Source organism: Erithacus rubecula (assembly GCF_903797595.1).
Source record: "Erithacus rubecula genome assembly, chromosome: 5".
Lineage (NCBI taxonomy): Eukaryota > Metazoa > Chordata > Aves > Passeriformes > Muscicapidae > Erithacus > Erithacus rubecula.
Genome location: NC_136687.1, coordinates 65104229 through 65125142, shown reverse-complemented (window position 1 = coordinate 65125142; position 20914 = coordinate 65104229). Strand labels below are relative to the sequence as shown.

At 38.1% G+C, this 20914-nt stretch overlaps 1 protein-coding gene across 3 annotated transcripts in view; it reads left to right on the top strand.

The window, feature by feature from the left end:
• Nucleotides 1-8862, top strand: part of SYNPO2 (synaptopodin 2) — a 71879-nt gene extending 63017 nt beyond the window's left edge. Inside the window, exon 5 of one of the 3 annotated variants that reach the window (XM_079306699.1) lies at nucleotides 7825-8862. In XM_079306699.1, coding sequence (XP_079162825.1) covers nucleotides 7825-8298 — 474 coding nt within the window. In that variant the 3' untranslated portion in view covers nucleotides 8299-8862. Of the gene's footprint in view, nucleotides 1-791; nucleotides 4106-7731 lie in introns of those variants that run through there. The other 2 variants (XM_079306698.1, XM_079306700.1) reach the window with 2 other exon arrangements.
• The last annotated feature ends 12052 nt before the right edge of the window (nucleotides 8863-20914 follow it).

Genomic DNA, 20914 nt, shown 5'->3' with positions numbered 1-20914 from the left:
TAAAATTTCTGCTGCAAAAATAACAGACAAAATTTAGTTTTTTAGCAAAGAATTCCATAACTCCTCCTCCCTTCTCTAGAAGAACCAGTCTTACCATGTTCTTGCTTGCCAAAAATTAATACATTATGAAACAACCAGAAAGGTATTTACATGAATTTTTCTTGTAGCAAAATTTATAATGTAAACATTATCATCTCTTACAAGAGTCTCATTCTTTTGCTTTCTGCTCTCCTAAGGAAGAAACAATAAACAAGAGGTTGAGGTACCAGCAGGCTCAAAAAAGGATAGGAAGTGTGGTTCAGATAGAAAAATTAGTGCTAAGTGTCAGAGCAGCAATTTTGAGAGAAAATACTACTGGGATTAGAGGGAGGCAAGCTGGGGGGACAAAACTCGACAAAAAAAGAGTGGCTACACAGGATAAAATACTTGCCACAGGATTTTGAAATACTGAAGGTAAAAGAACAACCAGCAAGAGGGGCTCACCTATTCTGCATATAGAGACAGCTGACTATTTCCAGACTTTTGCTGATTTTTTTTTTTTGTTGTTCTTGAACTCTGATAAAAGATTGCAAGTGGTTATAAAGAGAACTTCACACCAGATGATGTGATCTGGGAGGATCATTGCTTATCAAGTATCCAGGATGAGAGAATAACAAAGAACCAGCCTGACCATCATATGCTGCTGCTCCAGATGTTCTGGAGGGGGGAATGCTCAGTACACTGGCAGGGGAATAGTAGGGAAATGACAACAACTAACACTGTGCAAAATCTTTCTCCTCTCTTTTTTCCAGGATCCTTTTCCAGATTTGCTAGCTCTAAAATTCCAAACCCTTTGGTTTTAAAAAGATTCCCTCTTCCAGTCTTGCCTTTTTACATGATGCAGCTGTCTTTATCTGAAGTCAAACACCCGGGATTCCACTGATTGCTTTGGTGCTTTGGCACAGCAAGTGCAAATCTTAATTACACAGCTTGGCATAGTGGCATTTTATAATGACTCTGCTCAGCTTGGAATGGAAACACTATACAAAGAAGAAACTTGACAAGATCTTCAAAACCCTGTGGATTCAGAAGCTCTGAATGATTCACTGCTCTTGGTAGATCTCTTGGGAAAATATATGAGCCTGGTAATTTCACAGCAGTCCTGGTGCACCCATCAAAACTTCACAGTACCCATGACAACAACTGGTCTTATTTCACAGTAGACATTACTTTACATGCCAATACATAAAGGAGGAGTCAGAATCACTCAAGACTTATGTTTGATAAGTGGTTTTCAGGCTGGCTGCTTACTAAAGGAGCACTTCAGGTTTTTATCAAATGATTTAAAAAGTAGGAAAAATCCTGAAGCTCTATGTTGAAATTATATCTATAGATGCAGACTTGAACTCTTCCTACAAGTTAAGATATACCTTATGACAGTAATCTCATGGGTTTAATATTTGCTTTTGTTTCCTTAAGTAAGGCAGGCAAGGACTTTTTCTTTATGTGCTCATCAAGTCTCCAGTTATCCTCTACAGTATTTAAAAGAAAAATCTATTCCTGATTGTACTGATCTTGACAAACTTTTTAACTGCAGTGCATGTGAAACATCTGTGCAGGTTTCTCCCTTAGGCTGAGAAAACTCAGCTATGAGAAAATAACTTCCTGAAGTTACAGATTGACTATCTGGATGAAGGCTTCCTGTATGGGGAATTAATGTAAAACCAGCATTTTAAACAAGAATCCTGATTCTTTTGTATGTTTTAAAGACAGAAATTTTAAACCAAAGACTATCCTCAAAATTACAGGCAATTAAAAGATAAGATGCTATAAAATAACCTGAAAATAACCAGGTCATTTCTAAATAGGTGTCAAGACTGAACTGTAGAACAGATGGAGTGTTTCTCTTGATGTTTCCATCTAGATCTGAAACAGCAGATTGTAATGGTTTTAAGAAACAAACAACAAACAGAAGAAAAGGAAGAATATTACAGAACAAATCACAGGAACATGTTGGATTACAAAGGGACACATGGAGCACAACTGATTGAGAAGCAAAGAATTCAGCACATTTATATTAGGAGCAAAAGTTTCCATACAGTAAAAAACGATGAACAAATATTTTCAGATTTTTAAAAGAAAGATTCTTTTTTCCTCAAGCCCATAAATAACTGTTAGTGATTTTTGTCTTAGAGTTGTGAGAATTCTACTTCTCAGAGCCTCACTATGCAGGTTGTTGTTGGTACATGGCTCTGTACTGTGAACAAAAGCAAAATATCTGGCATCTGGATACACTTGGTTTTCTTCCTAGATTACTGAAGTAGTACTGATGCAAGCACCTGACACTGTGTATGGAGAATTATGAGAAAAACATTATTAAACACTACTGTTTGGATTGCAAAGTGAGACACTTGGAATTCTTGTTGCCTGGCAAGCTCAATCCAGCCTTCTTGGTTTGTGTGGCCAGAAATCTGCAATTATGTTATATCTGGGTTTTTCTGCTGTAGGACTCCAACCAGGGATGCCCATCTGACAAAAAGCTCTTTGCTCCTTTGTTTTGACATCATTGTGTGTCAGCACCATTCCTTACTCAATGCACACTCTTCAAGAGGTGCCCTTCATACAGAATCATTTTCTTACAGATTTTTGCTGTTAGGACCCAAATCATTCAGAAACCAGAGTTCATCTTTGCACTGCTGTGTTCCACAAATGAGTGAACAGTGCTTGGATTGAGCAGCACTGACACCAGGACACTCTGTGGCCCTGGGTGTCCAGTTCAAGTCACTCTAGGTGTTTCCAGAGCCCAGCAGCACATGCACCAGTTACTCTATCAGTGTGATCCTTAACACCCTCTGTGAGTGTTAACAGCACACAGACTACAGATGGAATTCCAGAAAGGGAATCCTCAATCACCAGCTATGAATTTCAAATCAAAAAACCACCATTTTTTACAATATACTTCTGTGTTAGAGAACCCTCATATTTCATAAATGAATCCCTATAATGGCACTGGTGGGGCAGAAATCCTGAAATTTAATCAATGGTGTTTTCATTGCAAAGCTTTGGACAAGCTGACCTTCCAACTTCGAGGCAGCTTTTTAAGACCCAAAACAAACCCTGGAAGACTATCATGGATCCCACTGTAACAGGGGGTTTGAACCACCAGATACTTGTAGGAATTAATAAACCCCCCCCTACCTCACAGCATATGGGGCTGGAACAGGCTGTAAAATCACAATGCTGCTATTGAACCTGCATAAATCCCTCAGTGCCAATGTTCACACACAGGGACATTTACACTGACATATGGGACACTTCAGACACAAAGATTTGTGTCAAACTAGTTCCAAAGCAGGCAGTGGTGCCACATCTCTAGGTAGAAAGGTCAGGAAATAGGGCCAGCTTTGCACTGGTAGCTGTGCAATATAAAATCCAGAAGGTGGCAGCAAATATTCTTCCTTACAAAAAGTAAACAGTTTATTCCAAGGAACTCTAAGATACGTGTGGCCAAAAGTTTCAGACATTTGCTTTCTATAAGCATAAATGTATTTTGAGAACTGCATATGGATAAAGATTCAATGATAATGAAAATCTGATTTTTTTTTCATTTGCACAGGTGCAAAGTGAGCTAACTAAATAATTTATGACAAGTTAGCAATAGTCTTATGCTTTTTAACCACACAGGCATTTTACAGTAGTGAAGGCCTAATTCTAATAATTTACTATCCTCTTCTACTATTACTTGACAACAAAAAAGGACTATTTTCAAGAGCAAAATTTGTCACAAATTTTGTCACAAACCTTATGTGAGCTGGCTGACAGTAACTGCTTCATTGGTTTGGATACAAATCATGGAAACAAGATTGTTCTCACCTGAAATAACACCACATTTAGAAACAACGTGAATTTAGAATAAATTAGATTCCAATCCTAAAATTCCCTATAAATTTTCATAATCAAGCCCTGACAAGACAGCTTTGAGGAAGTCAGGATCAGGCCTGAGTTATGTGATTCTATTCTCTTCCTGGTCCCAGTAGAAGCACTGACAAGGTTTTAGTTGTTAGACAGGTGAGATTCCCTCCCTGCCCAGCCATTAGCCAAATTTCTTCTTTCCCATTTTAGTCTACTGTAAAATATTTCAAGATATTTTCAAATAAAAATTATTTTCCCCTCTTAATTCAAAACTTCTGGTAGTTGTATTGTAAAATAGCTGTATTCTTTATTGCAGAGCTGGCAGCATTTCAGAGAGAAATTATTTTTTTCATTACATAAAGTTTAAATAATAAATGGTTTGGGACAAAAAAAAAAAGCTGTAATAATACTAACAATATGTCTCTCTTCCACACTCTGCTCAGTTAAAAAAGCTGAAGTGCTTCTTTCATGCTAAAAAAAAAAAATCAGTATTATTTATTTTGTTCTACCATTTTCTCAGTGGCTTGGTCTCTAACTGCAGTGGCCATTATAAGCCCATAGAAAGCCAAAGGGGAAATGCATCACTCTGGGCTTTTTATAAAGACAGAGTCACTTTTTGAGATAAAACAATTGTTTTATCTACTTCCTCCTCCTTTGTCCCCTTTCTGGGTAAATAGCATCTGGGTGCTATTGTCAACTCAGAATTTAATGTCCTTTGATATGGCATTAGGGACCAGGACCATAATGAACAGATAAAAATAAAACTGCTTTAATGACTTAGACACCAAGGTCCAATTTTTTCAAGTGACTTCCTTAGGGAGGAGTTTGCTTCAGTGAGCAGTTTATAACTTGCTTGTATTTTCAAAATCAGTGTTAATCTAAACCTAACCTAAACAGTTTAATGTGTTTGCACAAATACCCAAGGCACTCAGCAGCTGTCAGGATTCTGTAATTGCAAAGGACAGCTCTAAATGGCCTTTCCTCTTCTTTACATTTACAATAACTATTGTAGAAAAGGTTTTTGTCTCTGAAAACATCCAGAAACTGGAAAAGGACAAATGAATCAGTGTTGAGGGTTCTAGTTTGTCTTGCTGCATAATACTTCAATATTCTAATAACTGTTTTTACAGGAATACAGAATGTGATAAAGTAATAATTCTGGTGACATTTCACTTTTCTTTCCTCCCTTGATTTCTGAGGTGAAGAATGGAAAATCCCTACTCCTCTTTTTTTCATTTTCTTATAGCTTAAGGGAGAACAGAAGGGAGAGTAATTACTCTCTACTTACACTCTGTATTTTCCACTGTGTGTGCAGTTTGTGCATTGTTTTTAGTACATGCTTGTCAACAGATGTATCTCCAAGACTTAAATATAAAGGGAAATATTAGAAAGTATTAGTGTGTCTGGCTGCTGCTGTCCAGCAGAAGAATGATGAATTCTAGTGACTGGAAGTTGCCTTAATTCCAGAGTCTGTGTTTGTTAGCTTGAAGGGGCTGAACACCAAAGCAGTGTATTAGTTAGTAAGTGGGGATCTCTTTTAACTTCTTCCTCAAATTCCTTCAGACCCTTATAGAATGGACAAAGTTCTTCCCATATACTTCAGCCTTCTTCCAGGCAAATCATCTGGAATGCTTTTACCCTTACAGGTTTTGTCCTCTCAAAATCCAAGAAGATAAATATTAATTAAACTCACACACTATTCAGTCCTTACTTCATGGAAGCATAGATTATCCTTACTTTACCAAAGCTAGAGGAAACAGATGTGCATTTTCACATTTTGCAATTTCAAACTTAAAACCCAGACTATTTATTATAGATAGTAATAATAGTCTTTAGAACTTTTTCTAAAGACAAGCTATCAAGATGGAAATGGAAGTCCAGACCAGGATATCTACCTAAATAATACAATAGAATGATTCATTTTGATAAGAAAAGTAGTAACAACACATTTAATAACTCATCATTCTCTGATTAAACCCTGTCAAAGGAAATTAGTGCCTGCTTTATAACTTATGGTTACATAAAAAAGATATTTCCATAACTTGATGAACTCTGGAGTTTTTCTCTGAACAGGACAGACTAAACAGCATCTTCATCTAAATATCTTGAAAAGCCAGATGTTTTATCCCACATTTCAATAGTATCATTTCCCTCTGCATCTCTGAAATCCTACAAAGTACTCACAGGGCTTTGAACTGGAATTTCCATTGAAAACAGGGAACTTTTCTGTTCTAGAACCCTCCTGAGAGGAGCTAACACAAGTAGACTAACGGGGTGGAGCTGTTTGATCAACTTCTTCATCCCTCTCTGCAATCTTATCTTCTCAATTGCTTTATATTCTTACTTACTACTTAATTTCTTGTGGTTTAGGTTATCTGACTAATTGCTAATAGAAAAGGTGTGTATGGGATTAATAATGTTAAGGAATTCCCTCTCTGGAAAAGGAAACTGGAAATAGCTGATCATAGCTAGGAGGTGAAAGGATAGTCCTGCCATAAAGCATCAGTTGTGAAACATGTCAAAACTCTCATAACAAAACCTCTGCTTGTCAATACACTTTTTAAAAGAGATTCAGGCTAAGTACAACCAAACTGACTGAAAATGATGAAATCTGAAGTCTCTTCCTAAGTTTCCATCTCTCATACAGAAGGCTGGTATTACCGCATGACCTAAAACCTGAAGCAGTGGTTTCAAGTGGTTTAAATGCTGCAAGATCCTGTGGCAGAAAAATTTAAGATGTGACATTTCTATGTGAATCTTTGCTAGATCAGCTATACCTTGAATGATCACACACCTGGTTGGCTGCTCTCTAGTTCATGCTCACAGGAAGCTCATTAGGAAAAGTAACATTAGGGCAATGTTGTTCAGATTAAATTCTAGCAAAGCCTCTGGCCAAAAGAGCCAGGAATTTCACAGCAGATTTCAGAATTAAAGGCATTTAAGCCTGAGGACATGAACCAGTGAGTGTAAATTGGTGAGTTTAGGAACCACATTTATAGAGACTCCTAAGAACAAGGTAATTTGTGTGGCACAGAGAGCAGGTCTGGCTGGGGACAGGCTGTACCTGCTTCGTGTGCTGCCAAATGGCTGCTGCAGCAGAACCTCCTCACCAGCACAGTTTCTGTTTCAAAGTGCTGCATTACTAAGAAGATTAGGATTTGTCAAAAATGAATGGATTGCTCCTATAAGTGGGTCGGAATGTACTGAAATTCCGAGGGCATTGCCTTTTAAAGAAGCCAAAAGTAGCGTCATATTAAGGGTTTTAAGTGAACGATTGCATTAACACCTTTAATTGCTTGTGTTCACTTTTGTGCCCAAAAAAAGTGAAAACTAGGATAAGTCTAATAATTTTCGAGTAAGAAAAGCCTTTCTTAAAAGGAAATTGCCAAAGATATGTTCCTGGACAGATGTCCTAAACAGAGTCTGTTATCAAATAAATTAGGCTGTGCCCAATGCTAGAAAGAATCTTGTAAACACACACAAAACTGTCACAGCATGACTCCCTTCTGCATTTAAAATGGTCTTTTCAGAGCAAGGGACACCAGCTAAGTAGTGAGAAAGCTGCACAGTTGCTAATGCCACTGTACTTTTTCAGTAAAAGCCTGTCTTTGGTCTGTTTACTTTCCTCAAAAATTCAATTTGCTGTGTCTTTGTTCCTGTTTTCTTTCTCTGCCTCCTGCTTTTCCAGTAAATTAAAGTTCTAAAAGATACCCTTAGACATAAAAAGGGGCTGCCAGGATATCATGTGCCTTCAGGGTCTTTTGTTCTAGTTTAGAAGTGAAGAGAAGGCGTTTCCTTTTTTGCTGTTTAATAACTGTATTTGGTATTTTGTCTTCCTAGGGAAGAATCAGTGGCCGCTCATTATCTCTTCCTGGGAGACCTTCCTCATTCATTCCTCGAGCCATGTCTCCTACTTCTCCTCTTGTATTTCAGCCTGCCCCTGACTACTTCAGCAAGCCAGACACAGCAGCTGACAAGCCTGGCAAGAGACTGACTCCCTGGGAAGCAGCAGCCAAATCTCCCCTTGGCCTGGTGGATGAAGCTTTTGCCCCCCAAAGCATGCAGGAATCCATTGCAGCTAACGTGGTGTCGGCTGCTCGCAGGAAAACGCTTCCTGAGCCACCAGATGAATGGAAACACAAAGTTTCTTACGAGCCTCCAGCCCCAAGTGGTAGCTTAGCCTTACTGGGAGGGAAGCAATCAGGGCTTCTACCACCCCAAAAAAGCTCCCTGTCTGCCCCAGGGGGCCCCAGCCAGGCTGGCCCTAAGCTGCAGTATCCCTACTGCACTCAGCGCTCCACAACAGATCCTGATATAATGTCCGTGGATTCCAGGTCTGACTATTGCCTGTCAACAGCTGATTCAAACTACAACCCACAGCCAAGGGGATGGAGGCGTCCAACATGAGCAGCTGAAGGGCCTGGGGCATTTTCCCTTCCTCCAGCTCAGCAAGCCCTAAGATTTGAGTTGGAGAAGGAAAGTTTCTTGCTGGCCTGGTGATCTCTGAAGTAAAAAATTGAGGAGACAAAATTGAATGGAGCACAGTTTTCACATGACTGCAGTGCTAGCAGCCTCTAGAATAGACTCAGTTTTACACCTAAGATTGCTCTGTTTGTCAAAAGGCAAAAATATACATTTCTTGGGGTGAGGGGGGAGATGAAAGTGGGGCAATTCATGTACTCGATGCAAAAATCTAGCAAGGACGTAGAAAGTGACAGCAAAAATGCTTGCAGTTAAACTAATGTGAAAAAAAAAAAAAAAAAAAAAAAAGAAAGTAAAATAAGGGCATTTTAAAACCAAGAAGTATTTTACAGGATCTTGTAGGTTTTCTGAGTATGCTTGACATGAGTTCTAAATTACTAAATATAGTCAGATTTGTAAAGGTTCTAATGGAAGTGGAAGACTTTGAAGCACTGGCTTATTTGCCATATGGTTCTTTACTGCATTTCTATAACGAGCTAAATCCATGAATACTTTTCCTGTGGCAACAGTTAAAGTACATCTGTGGCAATGGTACCTGAATCACCACAATATATAGATACAGGAAATCATACACAGTCACTCATTTCAGATGGATTTCAAGATGGTTTTGATAGAGTTTTACATCTTGTAATTAATCTGAAAACACCAGGAAGAAAGGCATTGTTAATAGAGATCAATACCATGATACTTGAACAAAAAGGAGATGAGGAGTGTATTTGAACTGGATTGTGAGTTATTTTTGTAATAAACTGTCAAACAAGTCAGGGGCTGAACAGCCTTTATTTCTCTGTGAAATGCACTATTTGCTGAGCATTTACTGCTCCAGTGCCTGGTAATCCAACTGGCTGGGCAGTTATTCATGTTTCTAAGGTAGCTCAATGTTTAGAAAGCTTTTGAGTCAGCTTTTGAGTTGTATCCTCAGTTGGGAAGACATAGATAGTTGTTTAGCAAGGACAGTTCCTGCTCTACATAGAAATTGGCATGTGACAGAGGGTTTCTGATACGTGGTGCAGGGTGAGAGTCTAGGAGCAATATTTGGGTGCTTGGTTATACCAAAGTGGTGTTGATGGATCTGAATAATTTTTGCTGGTGAGGCATATCTTGCATTTGCAGCTTATTTAAACAATAGAAATATGTGGCTAAAAATGTATGTATTCCAAGCTTCCTGGGTAGTTTAGTTGTTGTTAAAGCATTAAATGAAAACCCCTACTTTTACCAAGTGCTGTCAATCCTCCTTATTTTGTGGGGAATTCTTGAAGGATCTGTCAAGCACAGTCAGCTGAAATTGCTGCAAAGCACTATTAACTATCCTTAGTTTCAGTAAGGCTGTCACTGTGAAGGGATTTTATTAGAAAAAAATAAAACATATATGTGGCAAGAAAAAATATAGTACAAAACAATCCCATCTGTAAAGAATTTTCATAGCAATTATAAAATGTAATTGGTATGAAAGAGAAAGGAAAATTAAATCAAGTTCAGTTGAGCTGGAACTTCCCCTAAAAGCAAATAATTACAGGAAAAATATAGCCCTAATGAGTTTAAGTTGGCAGAAATTCTGTAGCCAAGCAGAAATCTCCCTAAAATTCAACTGATCCTTCTGACCAGTCAGGAAATGAAGATGTGAGAGTGGTAAACCTTTAGAATAGGACCATATTGCTATAGCACTTTACAGATTTATTTCACAGTATGAATTTGGAAAAAAAAAAAAAAAAAAGCCATTTAGAAAAATTACATGAACAAGGCTGCCATGATATGCCTGAAAATGAGCTTTGCACCTCAGAGTTTTATATACACATAATGAGAGTAAATTTTCTTGCCACAGAGGCAAAAATAGGTGTTTCTCCTCAGAGTGCTTTCATGCCCCCTTTTATCACAATTGGGAATATTCCACTGGTGGGACTGTGGAAGTGCCCTTAGCCTTGAGGGCTTATCCTCAGATCTAACCCTATTGCCTGGAAGTACATGTCAAATCTTCACTTAATTTCAGTTAAATTATAAATCAAATTGAAATTATTTAAAATGTATAGTTCAAGGTCATCAAGGCCTTAACTATTCAATAAATACCAGTGCATATGCATTTCACAGAGGGCCTTCTTACATATTTTGCTGACCTGTGGTGCATATTACAACTACAAAACAAGTTTGTGTTTTCAAGTCAATTTCAAGTTTCTGTTTTGAACTGTTTTCTTTACATCATTAAGTAGAAAACCAGATTAATGAGTTTGCATTAAGGCATACTTTTACCCAACATCATTATTTTAATTTTAAGAATTGGACACCTCAATTTACATTCCCATTGAAACTAGGGTTGTGAATTCTCTGGTCATGCATCTACCAGAAGCAAATGTGTGCTTAATTTTAAGGTATATGTAATTAAAAATTGCCAAAAGGGGTTTAAAATTTTGGTAATGCAAAAAAAGGTTATGGTAAAAAGTGATCTTGGAAAGGCTTTAATGCTGTGATCACGTGGCATTACAGGAAAATATTCTGTTGGATGAAGCCCTAATTCCCCACCCCAAATATACAAAAACATGGAAGTGAAGAGTTTTAGGACTTTCTGTCAACCTCCCTTGACCAAAAAATGTGCAGCCTTATAATTTAATCCTATTCAGAAGTAGGAATTAATCTCTGAGTACTTCTGTGAACATGAAAATTCCTGACACTGAGTTTCATGTGGCTTTGTATCTTATCACAGATTAATTGGGTTGTTTAACATATCCTACTCCAGATTTTTTTCCTCCTGCTGAGGATTTCCTAGCTCTCTTTCCCATGTGGATTCTCCTATATCTAATATGGAATGATTTCCCAGTGCAGCATTTCCCTCAATAGCAACACTGGTGAGTGGATCTGGACTCCCCAGTGCTGTCTATTTTTACAAAGTCTGTGGGCAAAGGATTGTCTCTGAGATCTGTCCCTCTGCCACAGAGAAATGGAACTAATAAACAGTTTTGAAGTTATTAATGGGAGGGTAGACATGAGGGCAGGCATGCAGACAGATCACATAGCCTTGTTTAGAAAAAAATCTGGCTAAATCCAGATTGAGACCATGTAGTGATTTTGAAGAAAGCAGCAGGACCAGACCAGTAAACGAAATATTAATGCATCAGAGCTTTAGAAAGACCCTGTGGCATTTTCCACTTTCTGTCCTTCACCCCGTTCCTCCACTAGCAAAGCATCTTTCTATCCAATAGTTGTGACTTGTGAGTGAGTTCTGAATATATTAATGCAAGTATTTCATACATTTGCTTTTGAATGCACAGATCTGCTCAGTAAATGTGAGGGAAAAATTCTCTTGATATTTGAAATCGTTGGCTTTGTGCTCACCCTCAGAGGGGTCTCTGTTAACATGCAGAGCATTTGAATACACAGTGTAACTGAAAATTTAGTTTCTTTAGTTATGTTAGATGATGATGTTCACAACTCTTGTTCATAGTTTGTTTTCATTTTGGTGTGCTTTAACACAACCAAATATCTATTCACACTGCATTTCTGCCTAGTAGCAAGAGACTGTGTTATCTTTATAAAAGCCTTTTCACTTTAAAGACTTTTGCTCGTTGCAAAGGACACTTTATTGACAGTGCATGCCAGCGATGTAAATTGTATCACATAATAAAGTGATTTGACCAATCAGATGAGAAACACAATTTTGTTTTCCCTAAATTCTTGTCTGTTTGTTTAAATAATCTGAACCCAAGTAAAGCCTAATCTCTTGTTTTTTCTGCAACATTTTTAGACTCACTGACTTTGCCTGTCGGTGACCTCATGCTGGTATGAGCTTCTAGAAGCTTAAATCAGCATCAGGTCAAAAGGCAACTTATCAAATTTAGAGGAATTTCATTTCCATACTGACTAAGCAGAGGAAGGAAACACAGTGAAGCACAATCTACCCAGGTTAAATAATACCAACAGAACTGCTTTTATTGTTTGAACATTTTCACCCCAACCACAAAAAACCTGCAACTAAAATCTACTACTATACTTACTTGTCTACTTTACTTGCACCTAACCCTCTGTTTAGTTCCTTGTTCATTGCTGTATTCTCGTTGTTTATTCTCAATTGAAACATACTGTTCAAACATGAAATAAATATTGTGAATAAATTGTGAACCCAGTCTGTACACTATGCAGGCATTTAGATAAATAGCTCTTCAGGAAATAAGGCCAGCATATACACTCTAGCTGTAGAAAGTCAGATCAGATTTTCACTATAGACATGAAATGAATCCCAAAGCAGTTTTTGCATTTGTAAAGCAAGCAGGATTTTGTCTCCAGTACAAGAAAAATGATTAATGCATGTAAACTCAGGGAACTGAAAAGGCTCCACAATAGCATTTTAAGAGCTCTGCTCTACAAAGGATGTACAAGGTTATAAGAGATCCAGTACTATTCCTGTCCATGGCTCCATTGCCATTCCTCTTTGGTAAGTTCTTAAACACATCATAAAGAAAACAAGCATAAGCCAGATTCACAGTTTAACATAACTCCTTTGACTTCAGTAATTGGCAACAGATTAAAAATCTCTCTGCCAGGCAAACAGTCATAGGTTTTGTAGGATGCTTCAGTCTCCAGAGAATGTACCCTGGGTTTCTTGGAATGCCCTCAATTTTCTGGTGCATTCATCAACATTTAAGACCATTTAAATTTGCTCCAGTGTGGCAGACAGCTCCCTTACTGAATATGAGGCTGGTGGAATGAAGAATTTTAAGTCCAGAAAGGCGGATGTTTCCAGGCCAGTGTCTGGTTTTCCTCAAACTGAACATTTGTGCTTTGAAATTGTTCCCTGGATATATTATTGGACCTCAAAAAAGGAGCCTTGTGCTGCTGCTGAGTCAGAAACAGCACTCAAGATGCTGGAAAATGTCTGGTGTTTGTTCACATATTTTCAGTCCTAAAAAAGGACTCAAGTATTTCACACCAAAACCAAAATTACCTTGGGAGCATTTGTGTGCATGCACACAAAGTTGTGGGGTTTTTTGTGGAGAAAGAAAGGTAATGGTCAATTAACAGATATTAATGGAGTGCTGCACTAGAGTTCAAAGAGCTGCAAGGGTACAATACACTGACACATATATAAAAAAGAAGGTATTGATAAACCTCTAGATCTAATTTTATCTTTAAAGTAAATCAAAACCCAAGGGTAATTTTGTCTAAATACTGCAGAGGTTCATGACTAATCTTTTTCCCAGTAAATAAGGAAACCAGAGGAAAGATATGCTAATTGCTGAACAAACAATGTTGTATGTTGTAAATAATTTAAACCAGGCTGTAGACAAGCAGAATTTGCCCAAGGCAAAAATGAAAAATAAGTTTTACAGAATTCTAAATAAGAATAATAGATGTATTGGTATAGTTTCCCAGCATGAACAACCTCACTTGAAGCTCCCTAGTAAATTACTTGTATGCAAAACAGAATATTTTTAAGTTGATCAATATTGGTAACTTTTATAGTTTCCAAGAAATTCACCACTACAGATTCACATATTTCCATGATTTTGTGAAAGTTCAAGATTATTTTCTCCACTGTGTTTGTGGAGTTCAACATTCTTTACTTCCTTTGGCATTTTAAAACCCCCGAGAGATTTTCCATGTGGCAGTAAAATAAAAAGATTAGTGCAGAAATTAATAAATCTTCCTACTGAATCAGTGTGCCCTGAGAAAACCTGCATTTCAAAGAAACACCAAGAACAAAACAAGGCAACAAAACTCTTTTGACCACGTGGAGCAAAATCCTGATTCCAGCTAAGTCAATGGGAGCTTGACTAATTTGCCACTTATGCCAGCAGGGCAAGGTCTTCACCTCACACAGAAATATGCAGCACCACAAAACACAACAAATTTATAAGCAATGAACTGGTGTCAGCAATTCTGGAGACTTCTGTCACTTTTAGAATTAAAAAACATGATTGACAAAACAATAAGGCATGAATCAGATTTTGTAATGGTATCTTCTGTTAGGAGCTTGCTCACTGGTGTGCAGAATTATGGAGAGTTGTCTCAGCTGGGACTCTGCTGAGGCTTAAGTTGCTCTCTTGGCGTCCTATATAACCAGTGTGGAGGGACATTCTTAAAAAGAAATTAACTCCATACCCAAATTAATGCCTAAAATAGGTGGACTGGATCCCAGGACCCCAGGCATAACCTTACACCACTCCAAACTCACCTAGGATTGCACAGGTCTGTTTGGATAATTCTGTACTTGAGAAATGGATCATCAGCAGACCAGAAAAAAACCAAACCAAACCAAACCAAACCAAACCAAAACAAAACAAAACAAAACAAAACATCCAAGGACAGTGAAGAGATGGTTATTGTTATTTTTGGAGCCATAAAGTTCTGGAAGTTTAGGCAGATGCTTTTTCAGAATCAGCTTGGAGGTTTCTCAAAGGAACACTCATCTCTCCCTACATTTTAATAAGCTGCTGTTTACCCTGCAGAATTAGATCCAGATCACTGTGTTTTGGATTTATTACTGGAGTTAGATGTGACTGCTCTGCATGTAACCTTCAAATGAACAGCAGTATGAATACAGGTTTGGAGAGCAGCAGTCCAAACAGATAACATTCAGACAGTAGCAACAGTAGCTTTATTTTTCCTTGTGACCTTTATGATGATTTCTACTGCTCTGAATGCTCTGCCATAAACTGTGTACTGGAGGGCAGAGAATGCAAAAGTAGTTAGGACTAAGTTCACAACTACTATGAGGATTATGGGCACTGCCAAGAAACACTGTAAATTTTTTTCCTGTTCAGATAATAATTTGATTGTTTGTACCTTTTATATTTTTAATTTCCTATTTTAAATTCTTGCCATTATTCACAATCTCACTTTCAGATACAATAGTGTGTATGAAATGCAGCATACTTTTTGACAAAGCTTATAAACCTCCCAGAAAACTACAGCTAAATGAAATACAGGAAATACATTATATTGAACACTCACCTACATATACACAGAAAGCCCACAGGCCACAGAAGATGTGAGGTAGGCAGAGAGCAAGAGGGAAAAAATAAAATCATATTTCACCACTAAAGCAGAAATATTTTATTGTACCAGACTGTAGGAAAAGGTAGATTTCCAAACTTCTATTTCCCTCTGCATTTTAGAGACTGGTGCAATCTCTGGAACAAGGATGGTCAGTTTGTCACTAAACACTTTAAGCTTACTTATACAATATCATCAGATTTATTGTTCTGCAGTTTTGCAAGCCCAAAAGAAGACAAGCACTTGGACTAAGCCTAGTGCTGTCCAACAGAGGGCAATGGTACATAATCCATACAATCCATCCTATTTGCTTCCCCTGGCAAAGCCTCTGTTTCAGCAGAGTTAAGAGATCTGTGGGGACAGCAGACACCAAGCAGTGCCATTAGCAGCACATCCACTGGAACTCAAGGGACATAAAACTTTAAAGTTTGAGCTAAAGCAGATGGAATAGGAGGCATTCATACAGCACTGTTTAATGAGTCCCACATATATGGTAGTTAATTATTGCTGACCTCAGGAGCACGGGGTGGACAGATGTCATTTTCTCATTTTACCAATGGAAGAAAGCACAGGATGGAAAGAACACGTGCACTGCCCAAGGCTGTTGGGATAATGGCAATGCTGTGCTTGGATGGGGACATTCCTGGCTCTTACCTTCACCTACAATCCACTGGCTATTTATAGCAGTCATGCATGCCTCACAACCAGCACAATTACATTCTTACAGCTCAGAAAAGGAAGAGGAAGGAAGCTCCTTTGAAGAAACAATCTAGTAATTCAAGAGACGGATCAAGTTATGGCCAAGACTGCCAGACAAAATTCACCAAATCCCATGACAGAGAATGTAAGGCTTTGGAGATTGTTTACTCACAGTAACCATAGCTGAGTGAACAAAGATCAACCTCAAATGGGATTAGAAGGATTAGTGTAAAGTATCAGAATTAAAGGGGAGTCCACATTTGCTTACCATAATGGAAGCCCCTGTCTTCTCCCATGTCACCATGCTAGTCTCACCTAAAGTCTGTAACAAAGCAAACAAAACCCATCCAAAGGAGCCAAAGCTTAAGTTCCTGTTAAGTCATGAGCCTCCCCTTGAGCCATTGCCAAATCATCACTGGCAATGTCTTCAGTCTGATGTCTGTTTCTAAGACGCACATATTGTTTCTCTATCTGTCCCAACAATAATGTAAAACATATATTCAGCTGCTACCAAGGGGATCAACCCTGCCACTAAAGGGAAAAGAATGGCACAGCCACACTCAAAGGCACCAAATGAAGGCATGTTTATATCAGGAGTCACTTCCATTAACCTAGGAAAAGGGGAAACACATGACAAATTATGAAAGATGGTGCAAGAGTTTCTCTCATGCCTCCTTGAAAACTGCTTTAATAAGAAACTGTGATTAATTTAAAAATGAGTGAGTGAAACTTGACCAACTTGCCACTTCTTTCTCAACAAAGTGGAGTTAACAATTAACTCCTTCTTAGCAGGTGGCATAACAGTAAATGTAAATAAAATCAGTTTGCTGACAAAGTATTTTGATGAACAAAAGGCTTTAAGAAAAAAAAGTCTGTGCTAATGGATTAACAATACTAATTCCTGGAAACAGAAACCTCCTGGAAAAGAGAGACAGCAGGTGCACAAACAGAAAGCAGCAAAAGCACTACTAAAGAATCTTCCTTGAGTGCACAGTGGCAAGGAGTAGCCTTAAGATAATGAACAGTCAGTCCATGTGATTACGTGTGCACCAGCTCCAGCCATTTCCAAGATCCTGAGGCACAGTCTCTGGGGGAAAGAGAAGGAAGTTGGCATAGTTAAAATGCATTATGTGCACAGTCAAAAGTCACACAGACTTTGGTGTTTCAGCTTCCTTGCCACGCAGGCCCAAGTTATCATCCACTTAAATGACAATACTAAACAGCTGTTTCATTTAAGCCCTATCAGTAAATACAATTCAGGGGAAAAAGCAAAAACATTGGATCTGTCATCCCTAATCACTCATCTATGTCTCTTCTTTCCTATTGCTCCAGAACATGGCTATTTGTTCTAAATCAAACATCACAGCATAAAGATAAATATTTCCCCAGGAAAAAACCTTCAGCCTTTGTATTTAGTGTGTACATCATATATTATATGTATCTTTTTTTCCTAGTTCAATAACACTGAATAATAACTTCTGCCAGAGTTTGGATGAAAGAGAGGCCACATTTCTGGGAAGTTTTGAAGTCTCTTCAAAATGACCAAAGTCCTGCACCAATGAGCTTTACTCTTGCAGTGTGTTTTTTGAGGGGGATGGAACTACAAAGACAGCTCCAGACCTTTGCCAACAATAGTTTCTTGTTTCTTTTAGTTCTGTTCACTGTTCTAAGCAAAAGAGGAATTTGGAAAAACAACTGGGCTGCAAATGCTGGCAGCTTCTGTTTGATTTGACAGATAAGCCTTATCTGAATAAAGGCATATAAAAGTGTTGGTACAGCAAGTGTTACTCCACTGGGCACAATGCCCACATTCAGGGCAGCTCAAGTAATGGAGAAATTACTCAGGAGAGTAAAACACACATGGACAATCCCACAATGCATTCCCATACAGTGTGAGGAGTTTTAATTCCACATCTGTAGAACATCAAGAGTAAGAATGGAAAATATCTATGGCATGGCTGGACTCTTGTAAAGTGGAAAATATGAGATGGTAGGAGTTTTGTTTTCTGCTAATCATCTGGTAAGCCCATTAGTAATGGAATAGTTCTAAACACAGTGAATCTGTGAAGAAAGAAAAAGCAGCAGCAACATTAAAAGAAGATATAGCACATTTCAGGAGTAAAATATTCCTTCTCCCATTTTAAAATAATTCTTCTTGAAAAGATGGAAGTAGGATCAGAATTTGGACTTTGATTCTTCATATTTAAGAGTTTTGTGAGCTCACAATTATTTGGATAAAGCAAATTACTTTTTATTTAAAAGAATTAAAGGGGCAGAATGATGATAGTGTAACCCAGCAAGTATTACTTCCAATGCCATTGCTCACACTTGGTAGAGAATAGCATCCAACCAATTGTACATTGACTGTATATTCCAAATATCCCATAAAACACATCCTTTCTGTGGCAACCTGCTCACTGATCTTTTCTGAATTACTCCAGTAACAGCTAACAGATGAAAAATAAACAGGAAAAATGACAAGAATTCATCACAAACTCAGATATTATCCCTAAATGCACAGTAGTACAGTAGATGTAGTCCACACATTGAAAACTGCTGCATTATTTTGCACTTAAGAGAGTCAATTTGATAGGTATATTTATATTTGGGGGCATAATGCAATTGTGACATGACAGTTATAAAATTTAATCTTGCTTAAGTTAATGATACTGTATTAAGTTTCACTGACTAGCAGAGCTTTTTAAATGGATTTGGAAACAGTGTTCAAATTTTTGAAAGGTAAGGTCATGACATGTCTTGATGACACAGCAACAGAAATGGTACTTCTAATTCACCAATTTGGTGCTAACTAATAAAAAGAACATCTGCTGAACTACAGCCTTTCTACATTTCAGCCATGAAGTATTCCAATTAACTTCAAAGTTAATGGGATCACAAGAAAATACCCAAACATTGGAAATGTCACAAAGCAGAACAGCAACATCATCCATACCATTTAGGGAAAATTCACTAAAGATGGTTGCTAACAATTTGCACTGCTGAATGCAGAAATTAGTTGCCAACATGTGAGACAGGGGAAAAAATGCCCCAAAATCAAATCAACAGCTTGTGTTGTTTCAATGGTGACAATGGTGCTGAATTTTTCCAAGTTGGATTTTTTCCACAAGGAGACCACTTCTAACACCTCCAGGTGTCCCTGCCTCACAAGCCTGGTTGTCACCTGACACCCAATGCCTATAAGATCAGCAAATATTGCATGGTTGCAAGGGGAACATCCTTTGCTTTGGGCACATGATTGTGAGCTGAAGATGACCAGAGTTTATTTGGATGACTTCTTTACCTCTGCTACCTTCACCTTGTAAGGATTTAATTTCTCAGCCAAAATTGAACAAGTCAGCAGAAAAGCATGATTCTTAAGTACTCAATTGTCTGAATGAAACTGATTAATTAAGCACTAAAATTTCTGTCTTTTTTGCATTGTATATTCATTTTCCCAAATACTGCATGTGCTCTTCCAAAAGACCAAAGTAAATTTCTTTCTCTTCAGAGGCTAAACAAGGAACTTTTCCTTGTACAACTAATACAGAATTAACATCTTACATATACTGTAAAGGAAAACTTTGTGTGTTCCAAGGGTGGATTTTCCTCAGATCTCTTCTGGAGAAATCTGACCTCCCAATAGAGGAGCTGTTCCCTGAGAATCATCTACAACCAGCCTTTACCTTACTCTCTAAGTCTTCACATGTCCTGAACAAAGAGAAGCAGACAGTTACTGAAAAATATTGGTCCAGGTTTGTGGTTTTGGTAACCAGCAATCTCTGCTTCAAAAGTCCTTTTGCCCAGTATCACATTGTGAAGTCTAAAAATAGCCTAGCCTCTATATTTACACTGTTGGATAAGGTAAGTCCCTAAATTCATGTTCAAAGCACATAAATAAAAATTCCTATGCAGAAGCCCTGAGATCTGAAAACAGTAAATGCCTAAATGCCCTTCATGTCTTAAAATCAGCCCCCTGCTCTGTAGCCTGAATATGGGGCTGCATATGCAATTTTAGACATCTAGATTTTAATGCTTTCCAAAAACAATCTCAATAAAGCTGGTGACAATCTAAGTGAGGAATTTAGAAGCCTGCTGGTTTCTCCCAGTAGTATAGGTACTCTCTAGCTTTTCCAGCCCAAATGTTTTCAGATGTAGGCAGAACAAAAGAGGCAGCAGGTTCAATGTTACCCCCAGGACCTAGCTGCAGGTCCCCCTGCACTCACTGAGTGCATGCAGTTTCCACTGACGTTCAAGAGAACTCTGCATGTGCTAAAGGGGAAATCTTATTTGGCAAGTGACACTAGCACACAGCATTGCAATCCACTGAGTACAGAGACAAATCCTGCTTTCATCCTTCTGAAGCAGCAAAGCCACATTAGCTGACACTCCCTTCCCTGAACCAATCGTGGACATATCCTTGTTTTGATTTAAATATGTTCCTGTGCAGGAAGGGCAGAGGACGGTGATTTATTTCCACAGAAAAATATGAGTGGTTATAATGATTAATGGGAACATGATTTTTCATAGCACTGGGATACTAAAAAGAGAAAGAAATGTGGGACAAGTTATGTAATGTGTACTAACTGAAATATGCTTCATGTCTCTGAAAGGAGACATGATTTGCCATCTCTGGAGTGAACACAAGATTTGCCACTGAGGGAAACTTCAGCTGCTTTAAATCACAAATCAATCCCCCCCTAATTTATTCTAATTTATGGTAAAATGTCCATCAAAAACTACTACACCCAACACCAGCATACCCACTGCATGACATATCCAAATACTGTTCTCAAAAAGAACAGTATCATCCCTGTGACACGCAGGCCTAAAGCTCAGTGACAGCAGGGAGTACAAGAGCTGC